The 26,311-nt window shown below is 35.3% G+C and overlaps 1 protein-coding gene across 1 annotated transcript in view; it reads right to left on the bottom strand.

Moving 5' to 3' along the window:
- Positions 1 to 552: 552 nt before the first annotated feature.
- The window catches only part of PHF14 (PHD finger protein 14), a gene marked incomplete at both ends in the record, with an annotated part of 52,950 nt that continues 27,191 nt past the window's right edge, over positions 553 to 26,311 (bottom strand). Inside the window, 9 exons of the mRNA XM_010016199.1 lie at positions 553 to 721; positions 8,302 to 8,433; positions 9,897 to 10,000; positions 11,537 to 11,632; positions 13,092 to 13,198; positions 13,675 to 13,945; positions 17,503 to 17,649; positions 19,551 to 19,688; positions 20,753 to 20,864. Coding sequence (XP_010014501.1) covers positions 553 to 721; positions 8,302 to 8,433; positions 9,897 to 10,000; positions 11,537 to 11,632; positions 13,092 to 13,198; positions 13,675 to 13,945; positions 17,503 to 17,649; positions 19,551 to 19,688; positions 20,753 to 20,864 — 1,276 coding nt within the window. The remainder of the gene's footprint in view (positions 722 to 8,301; positions 8,434 to 9,896; positions 10,001 to 11,536; positions 11,633 to 13,091; positions 13,199 to 13,674; positions 13,946 to 17,502; positions 17,650 to 19,550; positions 19,689 to 20,752; positions 20,865 to 26,311) is intronic.

Below are 26,311 nucleotides of genomic sequence, written 5' to 3'. Positions count from 1 at the left end.
AGATGCTAAATATTTCACGAGTAAATGAAAGCCTCTCTTCTCTGAAAACTATCAACCAGGAAAATTTGAGAAAACATACAATAAGATTAGTAAGTTAAACAAACTGAAATAAAAGGGTCTTGTGACAGTCACAAAATACGCAGTCTATCAGTAGGTTGCCTGTACATAAGGAAATGACTAATTACTTTACAGCTGTAAATGGTAATTTGATATATTTAAATCTTAGCATACAAGAACAAAAGTGTCCTTACTACTACAGCTGTAAAGGCTAAATTTAAGTACAAACTGAATTTTCTCTTTCTCTGCAATTAAGAGAGGACTTTGTGACCCAGGTAAAAGGAAAAGCTTCAGTTCAGTACTATGTTTCCCAGCTTTTTACTTTAGCAAAACTATACACTCAACACAAGTAACAAGGCATTAAACAAAGGAAAGGGGAAAAAAAAAAAATATCCAATTGACATCCCCCAATTTAAAAGGTCAAAAACGTAAGTCATCTTAAGACAAAATTATTATGAGTATGAGCTGCATAAAAACAACTCAACCATCATTTACCGTGTTTCTGATTGGAATTTTCTTCGGTTCTGGCGGCACATCCTGAGGAACAAATTTCACTGGTTCCTTAATCTGCCTCCTTGATCTTTTGGTCCCATCTGGTAAGGTTTCCATGGCAATATCAGCCTCCATGTCACTGCTACCTGCCTGGTCACATTCTGAGCACTGCCTGCAAAGTGGAAGGTTTTCTATTTAAAACTGCAGTCACAAAAGCAGAAAAAGAAACATCAAGTGTTTGGGTTTAAAATAAATTCAAAAGTCAAGAATCCCAATGGACACCTAAAGACATCGCTCAAACATATTCATTACTGTAACTGCTGCTGCAATTTAATCTTGACCATGACACACTCCTGAATTCATTCTGATGAGAGCACTCTCTAGTGATAGGGATTTAGAAGACACGTCTGTTACAACAATCAGTTTTACTATGCATTTTCTAAGGGAGTGAGGTTCAAATCTGAAAAAGGAATTAAGAGACAAAGATACAGAAGCTGGAGACACCTATTGAACTTTGAAAACTGAGTTGAAAAGGCCTACTGAGTTTCTGAAAAAGTACAAAATCACAATCGTAACTTCAAAAGTTAACAGATACTAAAAACAAGCTCCATGACAGAATTAACAAAACGGGAATTCATCAGGTTTTGTTCTTATTTGCAGAAAAGAAAAAAAAAATCATCTTATGCAAAGTCATAAATGTGGATGTTAAATAAAAATGCAGATGTTAACTAAAAAAATGTTAATGAAAACTTAAAAATTATACTCACTGAGAAGTGCTGATTTTTTTAATTCCTTCTCACATTACACTTCCAATTCAACTATGAAATCAACATTATGTTCTGCTATTAACTGCATTAACAAGGATACACATATTAAAACCACACTCTATGAACTCCATCAACTTTCCATGTTTTCTAATTCTTTCAAAGTAATCCAAGCAGTATAATCTCAGATCTGCCCTGACTGTACCAGAAGACAACAGCAGTCATTATGATCCCCTAGACAGAGAGTAGTGGCTACCAATTCAAAATAGAGGATGTGGGACCAATCTAACCTTGGGTTGGGCAATTTACCAGTGTAACCATGGTTAAGTCAACACCTTTCTCCTTCAGTTTTTCCATATGTAAAATTAAGGTAATTATGGCTACATTATAAATGTCATGAAGATTAATCACTTCTTATCTCTAAAGCACTTGAGATCACAGGACATAGGACACACACTAGTGCTAGTAGTATTCGCTGGTTTAGAAAAACAGAAGTACTACAGGGTAGATTGCACAAAAGATACCAGTGTCACCCCTGTTGTCTCAGGGACATGTAAGTATGGACACTTTATTAGTAGCCAAAACACAAGGAAGTCAGTTCATGCAGTTTTTACACTCTGCAAACAGTTTTTGGCCAGCATACAAGCATGTAATACTCTATTCTTCCTCTTCTTTACAAACCTCAGTTTGCTGTGCCTACAGTACCTGTTAACATTTCTAGGCCTCTTCAGGACACCAGCATGGAAAATCAATAGAAAAATACAGGACATAATCACTGTCACGAAATGCTATTTTTTATAGTTATATGTTTACATAAATTTGTGTGCATCTACACACACAAAGTAACTTCATGTGCATATATACACACAAAGTAACTTCAGTAAATAAACAAAAGCACACAGACCAAACTACTATTATTGTAAGATTTTATGGAGAAAGGCTCTCCAGTGATGTAGCAGGAGAGAGAAGCTTTACATTAAATCATTCCTGTTCTTTAGCTCTATGCTATTCAAAGGGAAATACATTGTTTTTCTGCTACCTAAGTTCAGACAGTTGTACAGAAAATAACTACGTAGATACGTAAAGTACCTGAGTTTCATTAAGACCTTATTTAAATATAAATAAATAACTGATGTTAGCAAAGATGACAAGAAACATCTCTGCCAACAGATGAGGTACTGCATGCAAGTTCCTGAAATTCCACTGTTATGACCGAGCTTGCTCTGAAACAGGTGGTGCGAGTGTCACAGCAATCAAAATTAGGAAAAAAGCTAGAGCTACATCAAGAAAGCTGCAAAATCATAGTATGGGGGAGGGGAGGGACAGGTTATGAATCCCAGAACAAAACTTCACATATAGACTGAAAGGAAAAAAAGCAAAGCTATAAACATGAATTTACAAGCAACCTCTTGATTTACTGGAATAGCCTCTACTATTATAGGCAACCACATCTTATCAACCCTATTACAAAGCAGTCAAGCTTCAACTATAAAGTGCTTTGGTTGTTAGCTCCCATAGGGCCCACAGAAAAGCTATTACAGACACACAGGCCTCTGACTTGGAAACAATCTCCTAACTTTCAGCTCCTATTACGGTTTATTTCAACACAGTTCTTGATTTTAAAGAACTCTTTTCCCATTCTGCTGTTTAATCCTAATATATTCATAGAAAGCAGCCATATAACTCCCCTTCCTTTTGGCTATGCTAAAGTCATGCTCATTTAATTTCACCTCTTCAAGGACAATGAGTGAATAGAGAACCTATGACAACAGGTCACCTTTCCAACTATTCCAACAGTCTTTGACTGCCTCTAAATTAACAAGCATTGCTATGCAGCACAAACAAATTAACAGGAGAAATGGTGCCAAACATTCAACTTCTGTACAAAGGTTTTGTTTTGCTTTTAGTTTGGATTTGCCTAATCTAGATTTAGAGAAAACCAGCTGTAGGCAATGCTATGCCTACTGCTAAAATGTGCCTGTTACTAAAAATCAGTGGAAATGCTTGATCCATCAAGAAATATCAGTGATTATTTGAAACCTTTTAATCATACAGGAAGTCTTTGATAAAGCACCAACTACCTACAGAAGAAAAGCAGTTGCACAGTTTTGTTGTGTTTTCAATCTGCCTTGGTACAAGAGTCAATGGTACCGGATACCTTCCTATCTCACAAAGCAAAAGGATGTTTTCAGCTCACTAGGAAACGACAAGAATAGCAAGGGACAAGGAACACACATTATTAACTTTCAGAAATTATTAATGGTCCAGGCTACCACTGAAACTGGTTTTGTGTAACTGAACAATGCAAATGTCTCTGTGCTGGTTGGTGGTGAACAGATTTTTGAGCATGGGCATCTTCAAAAATGTGTGAACCTATAATGGGTCTTTAGAAAGCACTCAAGGACCAAATTGTTCTGTTTATGAAGTTCTAGAAACTGACTGAATGACACCTTTAACCTGGAAATTTACAGTGTGAAAACGTGAACATCTACAACCCTAAGAAAACAAGGATGAAGGGATAATTTGGAGATGGGGTGCTTTTTGGTAAAGTAGCAACGACAACTGTAGAGAGAAAAACCTGTTACTTCCCCAAAAAATTAGTTAAAACAATAACATTATGATGCCTCCTTATGCTGCAGCTTTACACATGAAAAAAATCTAAACGCACGTTAACTGATGGGCCTGGCACATGGAAATTTGTGAAATGATGATGAGAAAAGCTGAGGAAACACTGAACACCATTCCTTTATAAATGAAAGGTCACCAAGTTGAAGATCTCATAAACAGTGCTCAAAGCCAACATACTGGTAAACTTAACACAAATCTGTCTTCATTTTTGAAATTTTTATAACAAAGCAAACAACATCACTGCTATATGAGAAAACCAGATAAAAACATATGAAAATATTTTACTGAAAAGGTAACACTACAAAAATTAGGAAAAATGGAGGTTTTACTCCAGTATCACCTTATAGATGAATTAGGCTGCCTTAGCTGTGTTATGCTGCATAGTTTCAGAGTAGCTTGTGTGATGAAAATACAAACAAATCCAGTCTGAACAAGACAGTCATTCTTATAATCACAACTGAGCATTAAGCCAGAAGAACATAGAAGAAACCAGCACCCTGTGCACGGTGCTTACTGTGAAAGGAGCCAATTTAAGTCTTCTGTGCTGAGTGAACAGCATTACAGTGCTTCCAGAAAACAGTTCTGTCCTCAGTGTTTAAAAAGGAAAACTGTATTAGAGTTTGAGCTGGTTTTAATTAGGAGGCAACAGATCTCAGACATCGTCTGTGATAAATCACTTCTTGCACTGTTTACGAAGAAATAAACCTCTCTGAACTTCAGAAACATGGATTATAGTTTTAAGAAGACACCTATGCTCTGGAATTTGAATAAATCACACATGTTGAATGACGTACTGGAAGTGGAAAAAGGGAGGATTGCTCTTACTCTGCAGGTAAAAGACAGTGTACATGAACCAAAAATAGTTCATCTAAGAGCTTCAAAGAGCATTTTTCAGACAGTCAAGGTACCAGAAATTTCCTGTTTGCAACAAGCCAATTAGGACAAGTGACGAATACATAAAAAGTAATGTTATACACAACGTTATACTGCACTCAAAAAAATTAATAACTTTATATCATTATTCAATGAATTAGATGCAAAACCAATCAAGATGTGCTGGATCAATACTGAATAAATGAGGTCAGGAATATGGATGAATGTCCAGATACTAAATAAGTGTTTATGGGACTACTGGTCAGGAACTCCACAGCTCACTCTGTACTGTGGCCAATACTCCCTACCGCAAAGTTACCACTAAAATAACCTAGCCTTCCAGAACAAAATTAAAACCCACCAAGCCCAATATTACCACTAACCCTTGTTTGGTTCATCTCCATCCCCAGCATTTTTTATGCTACTGGCAATCATCACTATTTTTCACCACTCTCATTTCAATAGAAAGAGCTAGTCTGTGTTGGTAGCTCCAAGTATTTTCTTACTGAAAATGTTGATATTTTATAATCAGATTTTGATTCATTGTATTGTCTGTCAACGCTTGTGCACTGTTTTTGTATCAGTTCAGATCATTCCCTACCAAGAAAGTACATAGTTCCCAGTCCATCCAGAATGGGCAGGAGTGTAAGAGTTCACAGCTGTTGGAGAGAATAACAAGACTGAATTTTATGATAACGTGAATCAAAAGAATACTCTAGTGTTTAATCAACAGGTTTTCTAAGAAACTGAAAAATTCCAAATTTTTTAATCAAAGTATGCCACAGCATTTTATTCTACGATTAGAGCTACTTTGAAGGCACCACATCAAAACAGACAGAAATTAATGCTTTCATGTTTCATTATGTAAAATAGTTGTTATGCTCTTCCTCTCAAAAAACATCCATTTGAAATGAGGACAGGCTTTGAACTTAATATGTTACAAACAATTTCTTTCTAAAATATTCAAGATGTATAAATGTTACCTTGGAGAAAACTGTCAGGTCCCTGAACAGGGGAAATTCTTATTGTTAAATGCTTGAAACCCATTTCTAATAAGCTGTGAGACACTGGTGCTCACTAGGTCTAAACTCTTACTATGATTTCATGAAGACTAAAATCATTACCTCCTTTGCATGCTTAGAAACATTCAGATAACTAATTATAATTTGTGCTTTAACAAATTAGGTTTTAACTATAAAAAAAATCTTTTTTTTTCCCCTTACCATTACATGAAATAGTGGATTTAGTTAAACAATTTCAAAAACCTTTTTTGTATTCTGTAAATTACATTTCTATTAAATGCTGACCATGAAATGGACGAAAAGAGTAACTAACAAGTAAGGTTATGTGGCCTCACACATATAAGCTGAATCATTTGGCATGCTCAAACACAGTATAAAGTATGAAGCATATGAAATAAACTCATGCTAAACTACCTAATATTTAAATAAATATGTATTGATCAAGTATATGACTCTAATCATCAAAATTTTTGCAAAGGCTCAAGTTAGCAATTGTGAGTAAATGGTTAGCAGTGATAATGAAATACAAATAAAAAATTAACAAACATTTATTTTTAACTGCTTCCTGCATACTATTTTAAAAGAGGACTAAAGTCAACACTTTTAATCACTGTATTCAAAGTCTTTCAACCTGCCTAACATTTCAAGGAATTTCTTGCTCTACCCATTTTCTTACTTTATCTTTTTGCATAAGTTCCCATTATATCCTATACAAATACCTGAAAAGTACATAGGCCCCATATTTAAAAAAAAAAAAAAAAAAAAACAAAAACCAAAAGAACCCCATACTTTTTCATAGCTTAATCAAAAGATTAAAATTGTATTCAAAACAGCAGGGGGGGAAACCTGCTGAAATCAAACTCAGATTAAAGGGTCCATTCTATATGCTCTCTACTGATCCCAAAAAGAATGCAAAAGGGCATGTTCAATGATGAAAAGAATGCAATCAATACAGCTCAATTTGTCTGCTATAATCTCACATTTCAGAATATGCTTTAGCTAATTAAAAGTAAAAGCTAAGTTTGTGATCTAAGGTATAATTGAAGCATGAAATTCATAACAAAGATAAGTTATAGCTTTGAAATGAAAGCGTTTTACTACTTAACCTGACCTGTTCTGGCTATAACACCTACTGAGAATTGTAGCCTTACATCTTTTGGACTGATGGCTTTTTGTGAGCCTTTTCAACTTGGTTAAAAGGCAGAACAAAAAAAAAATCAAGAACCTCCTGGCAAATGCAGAAACTCCTAAAAAAAAGTTTAAAAAATGTCTCCATGTAACATTAAATTTAACCAAAGAGCTCAGAATGCCCTTTAAATAATGAGAAGTCCAAAATCACAGACTGCATTAAGTCATTAAAGGAAAATTAAGTTCAGAAAAATATTAGTAATGGTGATCTCTATCAATATTTCCTTTAAAATTTATTTTCAAAATTATTGGGGTAAATCCAGGTTTCGTCATGTTAAGGTATTAAAAAAAATGAGACACCTCCCATTTAATGTACCCACCATCTTGCTCTGCTCACAATCATTAAAACTACACAGAAAGATGACTTAAGTAAATGTTATGTGGAAGTTTAAAATTAAAACAAAAATAGATTAAAAAAAACATGAAGGAAGATAGAAAAGACGTTTTCCTGATGAAAAAAGTTTTACTGCATTTTAGAAAGAATTCTTACACCATTCTGATTTGGTACGTTAATGTTCATACAAGGCAACGGTGATTCCTAGAGAAGCTGTACACGAACTTCTTGCCAGACAAAAGCTGCTTCTAAGTAACTGCTTTCAGAGCAGTTTAGAAACATACAGAATGCTAACACAATAGAGAAGCACACTATTTTTATGACAGTTTGGAAACCAGCACCTTTGCCGTATTATCAGTTCTCCATTTACCACTTAGCTTTCATTCTGCTCCAGTGGTACAAAATAAAATTTTTAATGCATGGAAATGTAACTGCAGCAAGGACAGTTAAAAGTAAGTTTCTGGCATTGCAGATTTGAGTCATAAGACAGAAGTAAATCCAAATGATTCCCCATATTACAATAAACTGATCGACTACTTACAAGTGGTATTTTTAAGTATTTATGGTATTATCTTAAAGATCTGGACAGAGACTTGGATATCTGCATCCTAAAATAAACAGAAGACCAAGCCTTTCATTTCCTGAAAGCAGCCTATAATTTCCTACCATTACTATATAGCAGCATTAATAATCACAAATGAACTCAAAACCTAAGAAAATTAGAGCTAAATTCTATTTCTCCACAGTGGCTAAGAAAATCTTTAGAACCTTTTTTTTTTTTTTAATACCTTGAAATATCACTGCTAATAACCTGAAAATAAAATAACTCAGTTCAAACTGCATTATAGCACTGTCTAAAACACTGAGAATTTGCAAATCTATTCACATTTATGTCCTACGTTAAGTACAGAGATAACAGAACTACCGCCAACTGCATTCTTACCAATAGCTATTCTTGGTCTTCCTTGGCATCCTTGTAAGAGGTGGATCCAGGCAACCCAGATGATAATGGAGTTTACAAGTATCACACAGTAGCAGTAGGTGTTGATCATGATTCTTCTTGCAAATTCCACAACTTTTAATGTAGGTAGCAGAAAAGCATTATAATTACACTTGATATCATAAAAAAATGAGACATCTCAGCACATTCCACAGTTTCAATACAAACACGGCAACTTCAATTTTAATGCACCAATTAAGTGCATAATTACTTTTTAAGAAGCTTCTACCTGCGTATAGTAAAGCATACAATCACCTAATATAGTTAACTTATCAATAAAATGGCTTTCAATCTAAGTTTTTGAGGACTTCTAACCAGCAAGTAATCACGTGATACTTCAGTAAAATGTACCAAATGGCAAATGGAAAAAATGCTACCTGTGCCATCCAAACACTTTAATGGAAAATTATGCTGCTATTACCAGTCTTAACAATCATATGCTTATTTTAATAATGCAAGCACCCTGAAATAGGCCTGTGCTGCTATTATGCTGGGCAACGTATCAACTCATACAAAATTGCATTTCGTTTTTATTATCAACATTTTTCTACTGGAATTGAAATTTTAGTTATTCAAGAAGAACAGGTGTTCATTGATTCCATTATAAAATGGGAGGAACTAAATGAGTGGATTTGAACAAAAGAGAACTAGTAAAGCATGACTTCTACTATTTGTTTATGTATACATCTAAATTGCCAAATCCTCAGCCTACTGCCATGTTCTCAGGATTTCCACCTCTCACAGCACTAGAACTAATCTTCCCTCTTTAACCCATTTTCTTCATTTAGCCTCGTAGCTGGGCAAGATATTGCCCACTGTATCTGTGGGTGAAGGCCCTCTGGATAAGCAAAAGACCATGCCACTTCTCAACTGGTGGCAGGAGTAAAAGATCCCAGATGACATGTATCCTTTGCACAGTCTTGCTCTGGGATCCTAGTGTATGTTCCACTGTTAGGCCTACTTAAAACCCAGTCAGTAGCTTCACAACTTACAGGAGAGGGGGAAAGGGGGAACAATGACAGAATAACCAAATACATTTTTTTTTCTTGGGAAATAATAGAAATGCAAGGAGGGAAATTTAAACCACATAAAATATCCCAAAGTATTTGACAACCCATGAGTAAAAAGTAAAATTTCTTATATGATATGACAAGTGTTTTACGCACCCAGCCACTGTGACTAAATCTCAGCAGCACTGTCTGCAAAAATCTTCACAGATGATTGCATTCAAAAGAAAAGATGACCAATTAAAAGTTTTCACATCAACAGAGACAAAGGACCCTTTATTTCAGCTGTAAAGAGTTACCTTTGTCCTTAAAGTGCTGCTGTCAAATTAGCAAAAACCCTCCAGGCCTTACTGATGTGTGCTAAGGTGAAGAACTGACTACTATTCAACTTAGCCTTCAGAAGTAAGTAAAACATATAGACCACTGATGCATTCTGTTAATCTAAACTGAAATAAACAATTTTCTCAGCACTTTCGTGAAACTACGACTTACTAGATATTGTATATATTCTGTCAAGACTTCATTACTTGCCTATAAAGCACGGCTGGAAGCGTAGATGTCTTTTGTGTTCCTCCTTCCTTTTTACTTGGTTTCCTTTCCTTAGGAGCACGTAAAATTGCTGGTATGTTCAGTTTCTGTTGGATTTGAACAAATGCAGTACACATGAGTCTTGAGACAATACAATCTCAGTGCATGAAGAACAAGAATCAAATTATGAGTAGGAAATTGCTTAGCTAGCTATTTTACAGACAAGAGGGAACTACAGATGTTTACCGCAGTATGCTTGTGAAATATAAAGTAATATACTTATTTTCTCAATTCAATAAATAAACTCCATATTGAAACACTAGCTTTTAAATTTTTAATTCAAGCTTCAAATAGACGGATGGACAAGGATGCATTTTCCTGGTTAGCTGAAACAAGCAAAGGCAAATTCACAAAATGACAGAAGAATACTGAGGCAGTTTATTTTCCCCAACATCCTTGCTACCCTTGTGCTCGATAGGTTAATTAGAAAAATTATCTTATTGGACCAATCCCCCCACAAAGCAGACGAGATTCTCTTTGGGTTTCTACTAATCTGCAGTATACCAGCTTCTCAGACAGCAACCATCTATCAAAGTCATTTCACAGCAGCCCCATGGGTCTGCATCTGTTCAACCAACTGGAAAAAAAATGTCTTGCAAGCTGTGTAAATGAATTCTACTCAACTTCTCTTCATTTTTTTTTTTTTTAATTTAGTAACATTTGCAGCAGGACATATTTCTGAATACTTACTTAAAGCCATCTTAAAAAGGAGGGAAAAAAATAATCTTGATTCAAGAGATATGTTATGTGAGAATCCTTCTTTACAAGTAGAAAAGCCAAGAGGGCAAACAGAATTAGAAAAAGCTAGCATTCCTTAAGAACTATGACTGCATAAAGAAAGAGTAAGCTTCATTTTCTCAAGAGCAGCACAAATTTGATAGTACCAAGGAGCACAACAAAACTGTGACTTAATTGTATATTTGCATTTTCACAATGCAAAGTTTCTTTAACCTTCCTTAAAATCATAATTGGAAATAATTTTAATCTCTCACTGATATCTAAAATGTCCATTTAATACTTTTGACATAAAACATATCAAAATAGAGCAAGAATCTACACTTCTTTTTTCCGCATATCAATGAGAACAAAGATAACTGCTGGCAAGAGGAAGTAATCCACATCTCCTGGATATTTATATTCACCACAGAAATATTCTGCGCTGTTCATTTAAAAACCACCACACACGTACTACAGTTTTAAAGACTTATAGAAAACATCAAAAGTTATTACATTATTTGAAGCCTACAATAACTAAAGACAATGTGGAGACAAAAATGGTAGGATTAACTCACGCTTCACATTAAGGTTCATCACAAATGACAGGTCAATCACTTATACCAAATGAAAGAATTTTGCAAACAAGATCGCTTTTACAACAAAAAAATTAAGTTACAGGTCCCCAGTAGGTTGTTTGCAGAAGTCCAGATATTTCAATCAGGAAATATTATCCCAAAAGTAAAGCCTGATCAAATCAATTAATTTGGCCATAGAAATAACAGACAGAAACAAAAAGACCTATTCTTGGAAAACCAGGTCTGTGTATGAACTATAAAGAGGTGGGGGAAAAAATCCCAAACACCAACCTGTCCAATAATTCTACCCAGCAGAGCCCAAATGCCTTGCCCTTCATTTCGCAGCTTTCCATTCATATTTTGTAGCTCTTCCAAGGACTCACACAGCTAAAAATTTAAAGGAAAAAATATCAATAGGAATGAAAATCCACTAGGAGCTAGTTAATAAATTTTATTCAACCTCTTACCTATCTAGGGTGTATTACTTTACTTTGGGATTAAAAAAAACAATGGAACTCATTTCAGTATAGCTGAGACCAGTGCAATCTTTCAGCAATTCAAAAGAACTAAGATGAAAACCTGGACAGCCACCTGTTTTGTAAAGATCTGAAGCATTTCAACATGAAAATAAGGTTTCATAAAGTCAATTAGAAAGCAAAACTAAAATACAGCAACATCTTGTATGCATTGTCAATACTACTTTAGCAACAAGACTGTAACAAGCAACCATATAAATGAATTCAAGCTCTGTATTTCTATACCAAAGAACATTCACTCTCATAGAAAGAGATATAATTTATAAAAGGATTCAAGCAAAAAAAAGTTGTTTTTTTTTCTTCTGGAAGCAACTTTTAATTACCATCCAGCATATACAACCTACTAAGTTAGCTAACAGCCTCATACATGATCTCCTTCTCCTTTATCATCTTTGGGCAGCTCACAAGGACCTGCTGCTTCATTTCCATATATTCTCACTTAAAACACATACTCAACAGTTTAACAATTAATAGCAACACTATTTTTTGTCATCACTAACCGCCACTTGATAGGTTGCTCAATTCAGCAAGAATTGCAGCATGTCACCTGTCACAAAAGATACAGTATTTCTATGTTCTATTTCAAAATATCCAAAGATTAAAAACAATAAATAATCATTTAGTAAAAATGCAATGAAAACACAAAATGCTTTTTTAAGCATGATGATGAGTTAATAAAAAAATGTATTAGTAACATTTGGGGTGAGCAATGCCTATACTTAAACAAAATATGCAGAGGACATGATAGTTCTGTGAATACTGATTATTTCAGCCTGAAAAAATAGCCAAGTCATTAAATGTCGGATGAGTTGTAGTTGACATAATTAAATAAATAGCACTCTGACAATCCTAGATTCCCAATTATCAAGTAGGATTCCAAGCAGAGAACCAAGCAGGTTCAAAAATAACCTAGAACTACACACAAACAAAACAAATCAATCTCTGTTGTCTCAAAGTCTCAAATGAAATACATACAAAGAATGAAAAAAAAAGAAGGGCCTTAAGATACAGTTCACTCATGAGAGAGATCTGTTTGTCCATGTCCAGTTTGTTACTGGAGCTCCCAGCGGGGTCAGTTAAAAGAACTTGTGCCCAGCCAACATGTGAAACTTTAGAATTTGATTCTACTTGTATAGCAGAAACAGACTACAGAATATTTTTACAAGAAGATAATATTTGAAAATATTACTTTTAAAGTAAGAATAGTTTGTATCTTTTTAAAGTCATTTTCTCTGGAAAGCAAAATGCAATCAAAGTTAACAGCAGCAATACTAAAACAGTATAATGGTTTATAATCCCTTTTTTTTCACCTTATTATACTCCACATGAAGCTTTTCTTGCTCATTTTCTAATTTATCCTTGATATTCTTCTGTTCAGCCATATTCTCCTGGATTTGAATCATGCGCATGTTTCTCTCTATTTAAAAGAAAACTGAATTATTTCCTATCCTTGGATATATGAAGCACTGAAAAAAGTGAAGCAATGAAAAGCATAAAACCATAACAACACAAAACTATAGCCTATAGGTTTATTACACAGACTGAGTAGAATGAACAGTCATAACATTTACATTTTGCTCCATAAATTGTACTAAATTATACCAAAAGGTAGCTATGTTTCCACTCCCTTCTTAGCAAAGACAGTTTAGCTTCCTGTTTACTTTTGAAAGATTCTCTTCTTTTCTGAAATGTCTTTTTTAAAAGATAACTTTGTGTAAATAGAGATACTAACCAATAATATACCTGACCTAAAATGAAGCTATAATTCATATTTATCTATTAATAACAAGGAAATAGAACGAAAATAAAAAAGCAATGAATTAGTACAGTACAAATACAGCAAAATGATAATTCTTCAGTGAAAAAAAAACCAAACAAAATTTTGATCCTTACCAAGGTAATAATTCACAAAATCAGCAGTGAGAGCTGGTTGTTTATGTTTTCTTCTTCCATCAACACTGGAACTGGTATCCGAAGTATCCACTGGAAAAATGTCTGTACTAATTCCCATTAATTCAGCTTTGCGCATAAGCTTACGTATGGCTGAAGCACTGCTAGTAAGTGGTCGTGGTAGCTTCTCCCTGGGAACCCAGGCCTGAGGCCTGGTGGTGCGGGCCAGCTCTGCTTTGGCACGATACTGCTGTAGCCTGGCATTAATGCGAGCCTGCAATAAAGAATTCCATAAATTAAAAACATAAGGGAACAATTCAAAACCGGTTTTGAGTTGTATCCTCTTGGATCACATCCATATTTTACTTTCATTTTAAAAGCCACAAGATATAATTAATGCTATTTTCATTCCAGAACTCTGTTTCAAGAAACAGCCACCGATACAGACATTAGACTTTACTTCAAAATGCGTGTATCGGTAACATTATCCTTTCACTAGGTTTTGGAGCTAGGCACAGGTTTTTTGATGAGATTTCCCCACCAATGAAAGTAACACAAATGACTGCTGGCTTTCAGACAATCCAGTCTAATAATGATAATTTGACAGGACTGTGAAAACTCAGTATTTGGAAAAGCCTTGGCTGACCTATCAAAAACACATTTAGATACACTTTAAATTGGTATCTATGTGAGCAATAAAAGTTGATGAAGAGCATTTTTGCCCTATTTGACATCCTTCTGTAGGAACTCCTTTCTAAATGCCATATCTCATTATAAATGTTAAACTAGTTGATTATAATGTGCCAAAACCACAGCCCAAACACAAGTGAAGTAGGCAAAAGCAGCTCACAACATATATTGTTGATGACATCTGTATATTTGTGACCATCTGCGAGATCTACACCGGAAGATCAAGTTGTTACTGACAGATGGAAAACACTGTCTTGTGGGAACTCTATGCAGTGGCAATTCTGGCAGAAAATGACATCAACATACAAACCTTCATAGGCAGAACTCCAGCTGACTATCAGGTAGAAGTTGTTTACTTGCCTGCAGAAAGAAGAAACTAAACTAATCTGACTGCTTCACCATATGGTATGAGATACTCCTGAGATAAACACTAAAATGTGTGCATATATGTTAAGGAACATTTCTGATTACAAATAGAAACGTTGAAGGTAATACTATACACAACTTAACAAACATTACCTTACTAGGTCTTGAACATCAATGACCAAGAAACATGGCAGATGTGGACTGCAGGCCAGCTCTGACCCCAAGGGCTTTCTTCTTGGACCTACAGCAGCAAGCAACAGACCCACCTACAGCCACTGCCTAGTTTTATTCACCACTGGAAGGACCAAGGATGGTTTATAGCTTTCTCAGCTAAGACACTTCTATACTCAATACATGCTCAGTTCTGAAATACTTGAGGTCATTTAAGTTGTCATACTGAGCCTTTCTCCAGAAATAGAGGACAGATTAAAATGACTAATGTCTAAATCGAATCCTGAACTCAAGTCACTTGGATTTAAACGATTTTCAAGAATATGCTTTACTCAAGGAATGTACATCTTTATATCAAGAAAGTATTTCAGCGTAGAACATCTTCCAACAATCAAAAGTCCTAGACAGCTTTGTGTATTATACTCTTTAGATGGATTTACTTTCTTGGGCCACATGACTTGCCATATCATTGGCTCAGTTATTCCTGCCTGGGTTACAAAGTATCAAACAGTCATTTTTTTTCTCCTTCAAAATTGTGCCTCAAAATGCCACTTTCACAATACCAGATATATTATTTGTAAAACTGCATACTTGCTTATGTTAATTCAATGTTTGTAAACCTTACTTAACCTACAAACACCCCTGGAAGTGAGCTTTTGTATGTACATACATATATACATACACACTAGATATATACAGAGAAATATATATTTACTTCTTAATGTTCTTTTCCAGACTAAGCTGTCTCAAGATCCTTATTTCTCAGACAAAATCGTTATTTAACAAAGATGGTTGAATTCATTGGTGGGATATTAACTTCCTCATGTAGACAACATATGGTAAGGGGTGAACTTACACATACTTTGTGTCTACTCCCTAGCCAGACGCTTCTAGTAAGTAACTACCCCTTACAGTCCTACATTGCTAAAAAGGCACAGAAACCACTCAAAGACAATTACTTACTTCATAAAATCCCATACATACAACTGGACATGGAAATGGACTTTTGAAGCATTCAATTTGTTTCCATCCATGTAAACTCAGACACGCACACAATACTAATACAGACTCATACACCACCAGAGCCATAGTGAAATCAAGTGGTTTTACAAAATGTATGCAAGTTACGAAATTTGCGTGAAGGTGCCTACACCGTGTCAAGTAACTCCACCTGCAGTTTTCGGCATGCATTCTTTCAGTTTCAAAACATTTAATCCAAGTAATTTAGATTAAAAAAACCTGCACGGTCATGGTTTCAGGGCAAAGAAGAGGAAAAGGGGAAAATACTGGGAACTTCTAACCATTCTCAGTGCTAAATAACAAATGCCTGAAAACAGTGCTAATAAGCCCTGTTGAATCCAAACTGATTTTGCACAACCAGCACTTACCATTATGTTGGGTAGTATTCATATTATTGTGATATGTCCACTACATTGGTGCATTTCACCTAATTGAGAGGCGAGTGTATTCAGCAAAAATTATGTAACCAGTTTTAAATCAAGCTATACAAACCTCAATACCTCATAGAAATATTTTATTCAAAATTCTTCTACAATACAGTTTGCTTATATTCATTCTCAGCTGCACAGGTCAGTTTAAATTAATATTCTCTTCTCCTATTCAAAGATCTTTGAAGAACTAGGTAGAAAAGGGTTTTCGTTTTTTTTAATTAAGAATTTGATGATACGGAGACTTATTTTCTGATCATTTCACTACAGTTCTCCCTTAACTGCCTTTCATTATTTGCAGCATCTGCTACTTTCTACAACAAATTAGGCAGGATTCATTCAAGTAGCAAGCTGCTTTTCTACATACATATGATTTTTTCCACAGAATGCAGTTCAGCCTAAGCAGCGAAAGCAAAGTGTGCCATAAATACCTCAGAATCAGAAATACACACATTAAAACATATCAAAGTGCACAAATTCCATCAAAAGGATTGAAACATTTACAAGAAGACAGTTATCAGTTGAGCTTATGCAGTAACTAACACTTCTATGTGAATCTGCCACTAGACAGGAATATAGACATTGCCTAAGATTTTCAGGAAACTTCCACTCAGCAGCACAGACTTAGTTTCTCTACCATCGTAATTTTTTTTTCTAGGCAATCTTTACTATGAAAAACCCCAGCATACAGAATTCTACTTAGGCCTACAAAACGTGAACCAGGATCTAACAAGAAAAAACTTTAGGCAAGCTAAACTCTTCTGAAAAATTCAAGGTATTACTAAGGAAAAAAGTGGATTTTACTGAACTTGGATGTAGAAATATTCCTCATTTCTTGTCTGGCTGTCTTTATTTGTTAAGAACAAAATCTATTAACTACAATGAAAATGTCATTACCAGCTTTTTGCCACAAAACGAAAACAGAGTAAGATTTTTCAATTCAGACAAGTATAAATATCTCTTTTTGATAATTATTTTATTGAGACTTGTTCTTAGAGAACATACAAATCATTTACTGCTTTGTTTAACGACCAAGCACTATCAACATACTTCAGATTTAATTTCCTATTACAATAAAAATGTCCAATCCTCTTCATTTCTTTCTTGTTTAACATGGATGATTAAGAGAGATGCACTTGTGTCATGAATACAGTACCTGAGCTTCTGGCGAGAGCTGTTTTTCTCTTTCCTGCAAGGACATTTTACAGTAAGATTGTAATGCCAAGTAGTTCTTCCGCTTCCATTTCCTGTCTAACCTGTCCGCATGCTGTTTACAATAAGCAAAAAAAGGGTCAGCTATATCCTGTTTCAGAGAAAACAAAGGGGAAGGAACAAAAATAAAGTAAGACATACATTGCTAAAAGTCTCTTAAAGCATAAACATAGTGGCAATCAGTTCACATGTTGAAACAGACATGTTTTTAAAAACAACTAATACATATCTTTCTAAATCAATTTTGTAATGCTGATGGAATTTACCAAATAAAGTGTTTTTTCACTGTTTTCATTGTGTGACTCTCAGTGTTTTTAAATCCATTAACTACTTAACTATCTACTATGCAATCTCTGTACTATTTTCTCAGAAAAAAAACAGCAGAAGAAATTCCTAAGTACAAATCCCTTTAACATATAACATGCATTGTTAATTTCCTGTTGCTTCCCTGTGCCTTTTGCATTATAACCTACAAGGGGTTTACAATTCTGCATAATACAAAAGGTAATATATTTGGTTTTCTTAAGCAATTTTCCAAATGTTTTTCGTGGCTATACCCCCACATGATTTATCACATCTCAGATGTTTGGGTTTTTTTGTGTTTCTTCATTCTCCATCAGATCTGCACATTATCATGCCTGCAAGCTTGTAATAACTTGTAGCACTTGCAAACGTTGCTAGCAGACTAGAAATATCTGAGCCACATGCAACTGTGGTTTGAGAAGTCTATTTCATTGACAGTGTATTTTCAAAAGTGTAGAAACATTATCATAAATTTACGAACTAAGAAGTAAAACTTAAAGCAGTCTTCATAAAGTAATAAAATATTAATAAATAATGCTTATATTTTCCTTTACTCCATCTATAAAACACTAACCAATGAAACCCAAGAAAGCTTTCCTTACAAACATATTTTATTTTGATTTAGATTTTCAGTGTGGCAACTTTCAAAAATTAGCAGCACCCTAAAACTAGACTGTGTAAGGCCTATAACCTGTTCCTTTGGTATACAGAAAACATATAACCAAAACATGTAACAAAATACTAAGGTGGAAAGGCAAGTAATTGCACATGCCTAGAAGAAATTCACACAGAGCATCTGAAGAATCAACACTGTACATAATTTATCAGGAACAACGAGGCTATTTTGCTATCTTCCTATTCTCAGTCTCACAGAAGAAAGTATTTTGTGAATCCTTTCAGAGCCACTTCATGGTCCACTGTTTTCAGAAACAAAAGTGTCAGTATCAATAGCGCAAGTAATGCTTGTTTGTGTGCTACCTGTAGTACTTTCTAAGGCATTAAGAAGGTAAATTGTGCAGCTACAAACATAACAGGCTTAATTCAAATGATACATATCAGAATGAAATTTGGCAACTCAGAAGTACTTATACCATAAAAATGAATTTGGAAGTAGAAGCTTCAGATCTTAATTGCTTTAATGATATTACAGGGAGAAAACTGGTAAGAACAGACATTAAAAATTAATCTGCAGGTTACAAACGTTTGCATTTCATTCTGATTGCTAAGATTAATGTTACCACAAGGAAAGTCATATACCTGTACTGGAGTTTGAAGAACACTGGAAAACATGCATGAAAAAATGACACTGGAAACGTAGTTAATTTCTGAAGACAGTCCTATTTGGTATGAAACTGAGATTACTATACTACATAATCAGGTAAGTAAGTATGTCAACCTAGGTGAAGTTCAAGAATTAAAGTTAGAATTCACATCTGTATTGACTGACAGTCTATTAAGCGAACTTCCCTGTCAACCTTCTCTATCCCTTTTTCCAGACCATTTCAAAAGGTTCTCAGAGTTGGACAATCTGATGAGCAAGGAGCCCTGGACTGTCCTGTTACTCGGCCTATGTCTTGGTGCCGATTTACAAAAACTTTGCTCAGGGTTAGTGAGCAACAGGAGCAGAACTGCAGGTCACCTCCACAAGCTTTTGATACAACTTTTTTACTCTATCCTTTTCATAGGTACCTCTTCTGCTGCTGCTTCTGACAGGAGGCCTTCCTTCTGAGCACAGGTCACGTGGAAATAAGCTCTGCACATCCCAGCATCGCAACTGATGCATACACCAGTTCTGGCAAAACGAGGATCTTCACAAAAACTGCATTCCTTATACAGAAGAGTGGAACACACCACAGTAAGTATTTCAGGCACATTTTGACTAATATTTAATAATTTACATCTTACATAAAACCCGATCAGGTCTGTTTACTCCTATATGGTACAGAAACCAATTATGCTGCCGACAGTTGACACTACTTAAGATTTCACCCCTTCCCAACCTCCACGATTGATTTTACATTCAACAAGCAACAGAAAAGTGCTCAAACAACCTAAAGAGCATGTTGGATGAATTTTTATATGAGCTTTCATGTCTTGTATTTCCCTTCAGAGCAACAACTAAATCCCTCCCAGGCAATTTACACACAATTAATTACATAAGTACGGTATCATAAACCAACACAGCTGCTCAGCAAGCGTTCAATTGTTCAACAAGTTCAGAGGACAAACAAGCAAAGAGCTGTGCTCTGGATGACCGAAATTACAGAGTACTGCCCTCTGTCCATTGCAATGTTTTTCTGTATTGTTTCTGCACAATCACTTTCTATCTGGATTGAAAACATTTACATGTAAACCCATCTTAATTTTAGAGCCATTTTTTTGTTCAAACTGAGGGCCCCATGTTGTTGTGGATTTTTTTTAAATATTGCTTTGCAGCAACTTTTTTTATATACACTCCAGACCATAATTATATAGACCCTAAAGCAATTCTTACTGAATGTACATCTGTCACTTTCTTAATCAACCTAATCTTCCATTTCTCTATTTCACATGCCATAAATCCTCTTCAATTTACATCCACATTTTGACAATCTGCCACTAACTGACTTTAAAAAGAAAGTAATTACCACCTGCATAAAAAATAAGGGAAATTAGGGTGAAAACAAGGACAGAAATTATGAAGAAAAGTCGTAAGGAAAATAGAAAGAAAAAGCGATGGTATGAGCAATGGTATAACAACCACAAACAAACTTCATCGCATTTTTAGTCCTGAACATTACTGTGATGACTATAAACAGGAAAAACAAAATTGAGAAGATGTATGTTGTTCTATTACATGTCAAAATGTAAAATAAAGCTACTTGTTGGCAGAACATCTCTTCTAAATTTACCTTGGCACCATACTTTGAATAATTCATTTCTGTAAGCGTTACTGGCCGCAGTTTGTCGATATCTCCAAATGCCACTCCTGGAACATAGAGGGCACAGACAATATGGACCCACCTAAAACAACAGATAAAATTAGGTTACTGTTATGAACCTTTCGATCCTATATTGTACTCACCATTTGCAGATTTCAAAGTGCCTTGTAAATGTTAAGGATGCTAGAAGAAGTGTACTTGAAGGAAAGTACATTACAGAAGCAGAGAGAAAACGCATATTTGGAATTCATCAGCTCACACACTTAACTACAGAGTAAGGCTTTTCAAAGCCACTGGGATTGCTCTGCCTATCTGGATCAATGGCTGGGCTACCATTACCTTTCTATTCTGACGGCTCTCTTATGGGGCTCCACATCACTTTTCATATGACATGAAACATATATAAAGATTTAAATATTACTTATAAAGCTAAGGCAGACAGATAATTTCACGATGGGGGCGGAGCTTGGAAGGGGAGGCACAAAATTATACAAGTAGTCACAGCAACAATGAGGTCTAGGCATATAGCTATGAAGTACCTACAACACAGACTGCACTGTTACAGTTACACCTCTAGTACAGAATTATAGAATAGTTTGGGTTGGAAGGGACCTTCAAAGGTCTGCTAGTCCAACCCCCCTGCAATGAGGAGGGACATCTTGAACTAGATCAGGCCACCTAGAAACACATCCAGCTGTACTCTTCTTCACTGGCCATAAACAAATTCAAGGGTAATAGGTCTAAATCTTCAGCCCTGAGTGGCATAAAATGAAATAGCATGAATCTGGACCTCAGTGTCCAGTAATCAAATACAACACAATGGTAAAGGTTTCAGCCTCAAGTCTGCCTTTGACAAACATCTTCGTAATCTCCTGAAACTCTCAATTACCAAAAGGCAGCCTTGCAGCAGAAGACGTTACCTTCTTTTGTAACAAACACCTTCTAAAAGATCCAACACTCATTGTCACAAACCGTCAGTTAGTGACAAACTCAAACACAGCATGCACGACTCAAATGAACTGAAAGAAACTACCCCAAAACCCCAAGTGTTCCTCCCCAAAATGTTTTACCAAAATTCCAGAAACTATTTGCTACCCCTTGATAAATCACTAGGTGGGAGCAAACTGTCATAGACAGAAGATTAAGATTGCTACTTTCTGTCATCTTAAAATAGGCATGAACGCAGCCTTACAATTGCAGAGCTTTATAACTACCACTTTGAACCTATGAACTCGCAGATGACGTGGGATACAACTAGACACTTCAGATGTAACTGAGCTGAAATATCCTGTGTTTGACCCTTAGAAAGTATGTTAATTCAGCACCTAATGATCTTTCCTGTCTTTAATCTGTAACAGTAAATGTATCGCTGGTGAAGACTAAAATTTCTCTTCTAACAGAATCACAGAATCTATTGCCAGAATCCAAGATTACTCACAATGATGCCAGAAACATTTCTTCCCTTGGCTCTTTCATTACTCAAATACTGCAATTTTCCAATCTCCTTAAATACCAGGGGGTCAGCACACACCTGCTGTGCTTTTTTTCCCCCCATTCTTCTACCACTGTTTAGACTATCTCTTCTCCCTCCCCTTTGTTTTGTGTGTGAATTAAAGAAAAAATTCAATTGGGAGAGTGGTAAGACCTGGGTTTTAGCTGCACTTAAACAGCATGTTTTTATTAACCTGTTATTAACTGGCTACCTACAGTTTAGAGAAATACTAAAGCTGATGCTTACACTAATCAAGAGCTACATGTAACCCTGATTTCCTATGTTTCCCAAATCAGCACTTTTCTGATCAGCAGTCCTTAGACCAACAAATCTGGAATTTATCACATTCAGAATGATTACATTTCATGTTAATATATATGACTCATGTCCAAACAGAAATTCCAAAAAAGCAAGATATCAAAAGTTCAGTAGCAAGGTCAAAAACACAAATACATTCAAGTCTTTACAAAAGAAAACAATGATCTTGCAGTGTACGATATTGGTAGATAGACTAGTCGTTTACCATATTCAAAAAAAAAAAAAAAAAATCCAGGTTAATAACTGGATAATAGAAAAACCCGAGTAATAAACTACTTACAGAGTGAAGTGAGTTAATGGTTTCTACGAAATTTCTCAGCAAATCTAACGTAAGCCACAACACTGACACATAGTGTCACACTAGACAACTCTTTTCACTTCTGTATTTAAAAGCAAGTTTTTACTCTATTGTTATTGAGATGCTAAGTGGTAAATTCCCTTTAAAACATAGAAAGTTGGAACAATGAGAATAATGTATATCCCAAATACACATTTGCATGTAACAACTGAACTGCTTTGCCGTTACAGCTTTTACCAAGGTTCTCCGCATCCACAAAATGGTTTGGTCGTAGCATTGTAACTACTGGAAGAGTGAAAGAAAATTTAAAGATGAGTTACAATCTTGTCTTTTAATAACATGGTACAAATATGACAGCATGCTAGCTGCCAGAGAACAAGCCAAGATACTCAAGTGTTCTGCCAAACCTCTTGCTGCTTGTGGGGAGTAGAGCTCATCACTGGTTTTATTATAGTATAAACACTCCTGCATGCTAGCACAACTCCTTAACTCAATACTATGTTATATGAAAAAAGTAAGATTCTTCCTGTTAGTATATGAAAAATGTATCTTCTGTCTGCCTCCCCACAAAAGCAATGGAGGCACAAGATACCCTGTGGGGAGCAATGGAGCACCTGGTACCATCTCTGCCCTTCCACACTGTATCTAGAACTAGCAATAGTTTGGCCTAAATCACTACCATACCTTTATGAAATATTCTTCTACCAAAAAAAGCATGTTTCTGTGCATAGATATGTATTTTGGCATATATTAAGCATTTACTAAAATAAATATCTCATTTAAATGAGCATATTCTACTTGTTTTCAAAAGGAATTCTGTAGGGCTTCTTTTCTATACTCTATCCCTGATTTAAGATGTATTATTTAGAACAAATTTGTACAAACAGAAGTTACATATCCCCACAATTACTATTCTTTACGAAAATCCAGGATTCTGGCTGGAGATTTTTGATAGTAAGTTTTAATACAGCCTCCTAAACGTACCCTCCAAAGTTCAATATAAAGATACGCATCTTCTACAAGCAGCTGCTTCTCAATTTAATTTGCACAGTTTTTTCATGCTCCACTGGTGTATTAAATGCTTCTGCGCTCTGCAGGAGTTTATCTATGATAAACCCAACAGCTGACTGCTTGCTTCATACTGACCTTCTCAAAATGTTTTAGTATATGTCACCCAAGTGTTACAGTATTACAGATTTAAACTGCCATTTCAGTGTGATTGGCACACAAGTGCCTCATTTCTTTAACCACCTATATGCGAACTCAGACCTGAATCTTTATTAAAAAACATACACAAGTCAGTCAAGTTTACAGCTGAAGCAATTTCAGCTGCTTTTAATATCAGTTCTAAATATTTTTCTGTTCATTTGTTTAGCTGCACATGTTTTAGAAGCTTGTAATTAAGACAAATTGGGTAATCAAAGAAGAATAATCTTCCTTGTTACTTTACCATCCATTTAGCTTGGAGGGATGATGACAGATGTTGATTAGGGAAGAAGAAAAACTCCATACCAAAACAAGGACAGAATTCTTATTCTTGGATAATAGCATTTCATGAAATAAAATTCCATAAATTCACATTTATGCTTGTGAAACTGAGAGGTTAATGTGAAAAGGTTTCTGCTGAGAAATTAAGCATCTCATTATTATTATTACGATTCACCTTTCACATAGGAACTAAAATTATTCCAACATCATTATGAAGAGAAGCTGAATAGGTTTGGTGTGTGTAATTTCCAACACCGATGCAAATGAACAACTTATTTTAAAATACGGCGGTAAGGGGATGGAGAGCAATCGTTAGTTAATGAATTCAGCAGTCAATGCTGACAATGCCAGGTGACATTGATTCTCACATTACCTAACTGATAGGCAACTGACTTTAGTCTTTGAAAACATTATTTCCATATAGCAGTATTATTGAAATAGAAGAGAGAACTGAAAGGTACAATTTGTTTATTGTGTAACAGCTTTATAAGGAAGATGCACAGACACTGTTGAACCTAAGACAGACTAGAAACCAAGAACATGAGCCCCAAAAGTATTTAAAGAGCACAACTGTTTCTGTAGGATCAAAATGATTCACTACAAATCCTGACTCTCTTGTGTAACTTTCTGGTTTTTAATAGCATGGTATTTTCTTCTACTTTCATTTTACAAAGATGCATGTGGAAGACATGAAAAAAATTTATTTTACATGTTGTGTGTATATATACATATATATCTTCAAAATCCATCTTGGCAACCAACTGAGAAATTCAGCCCAATATATATTCAGTGGAGGAAGGTAGATGCCTCCAAAGGTTACTACTAGCATCTGCCTCAAATGGTCAAAGTTCAGTACTATGAACATCCTTGTTATCCCTTTATTCCCAGCACAAACTCAAGTAGTTTTGGCTATGAGGAAAAAATACAAACTAAGGGAGAAATGCAAGGGCATGTACAATTTAATCTATAAAACCTGAATCAACTTACGACATTTTAATACCGTATTTACTTTTCTGAAGACAGACAACACAGTAAGTCAAAAAAGTTTTTCTAATTATCAACCTGAGCTCTGCTGACCTTTTAATGATGGCAGGACCAGACTGTTACAGTATTAGCAACAGTAAGATCTGAATAAAACTCAAAAGAAAATAAATAAATAAAATACAGAAAACACCAAAGAACTGGGAAAAGGGGAAAAAAAAAAAAAGATGGGTATGGATATGTTTATACAAACATTACAAGACAGCTGTATATTTCAGTGATACCATATACAAAAGTACTAGTACAGATGATGAGATTAAAATTTTACTTTATTTTAACTTGCCTCTTAGCATTAATGCAACTTCTAACCAGGGAACTCTTCACAAAGAGTAGAAAAAACCATGAAGACCACTACAAACCAGTGGGTTTGAGCAAAGACATGGTTATATTTTACAATTTCCTAGTACTAAGATGTTGTTCTACAATATATAGTGTAGTAAGTTAAGCAGCTAAGTGTGAATAGTAATGCGTCTATGAACTGATAATGTAAAAAACACAAAAGGTTTTAAAACAACACATGCTGACATTCCTAAATTTTAAAGTCTTGGTACAAATAGTGAATATTTAACTAGATTCATAGAATCATAGAATAGTTAGGGCTGGAAAGGACCTTAAGATCATCTAGTTCCAACCCCCCTGCCATGAGCACGGACACCACACACTAAACCATGTTGCCGAAGGCTCTGTCCAACCTGGCCCTGGACACTGCCAGGGTTGGAGCACTCACAACTTCCTTGGGCAACCCATTCCAGTGCCTCACCACCCTCACTGTGAAGAGCTACTTCCTTAGATCTAATATAAACTTCCCCTGTTTAAGTTTAAACCCATTACCCCTTGTCCTGCCACTAGAGTTCCTAATGAAGAGTCCCTCTCCAACATCCTTGTCAGCCAC

The sequence above is a fragment of the Nestor notabilis genome, unplaced genomic scaffold (assembly GCF_000696875.1).
Source record: "Nestor notabilis isolate BGI_N333 unplaced genomic scaffold, ASM69687v1 scaffold29236, whole genome shotgun sequence".
Lineage (NCBI taxonomy): Eukaryota > Metazoa > Chordata > Aves > Psittaciformes > Psittacidae > Nestor > Nestor notabilis.
The sequence above is the reverse complement of the archived record's forward strand: the minus strand, read 5'-3'. Positions and strand labels throughout refer to the sequence as shown.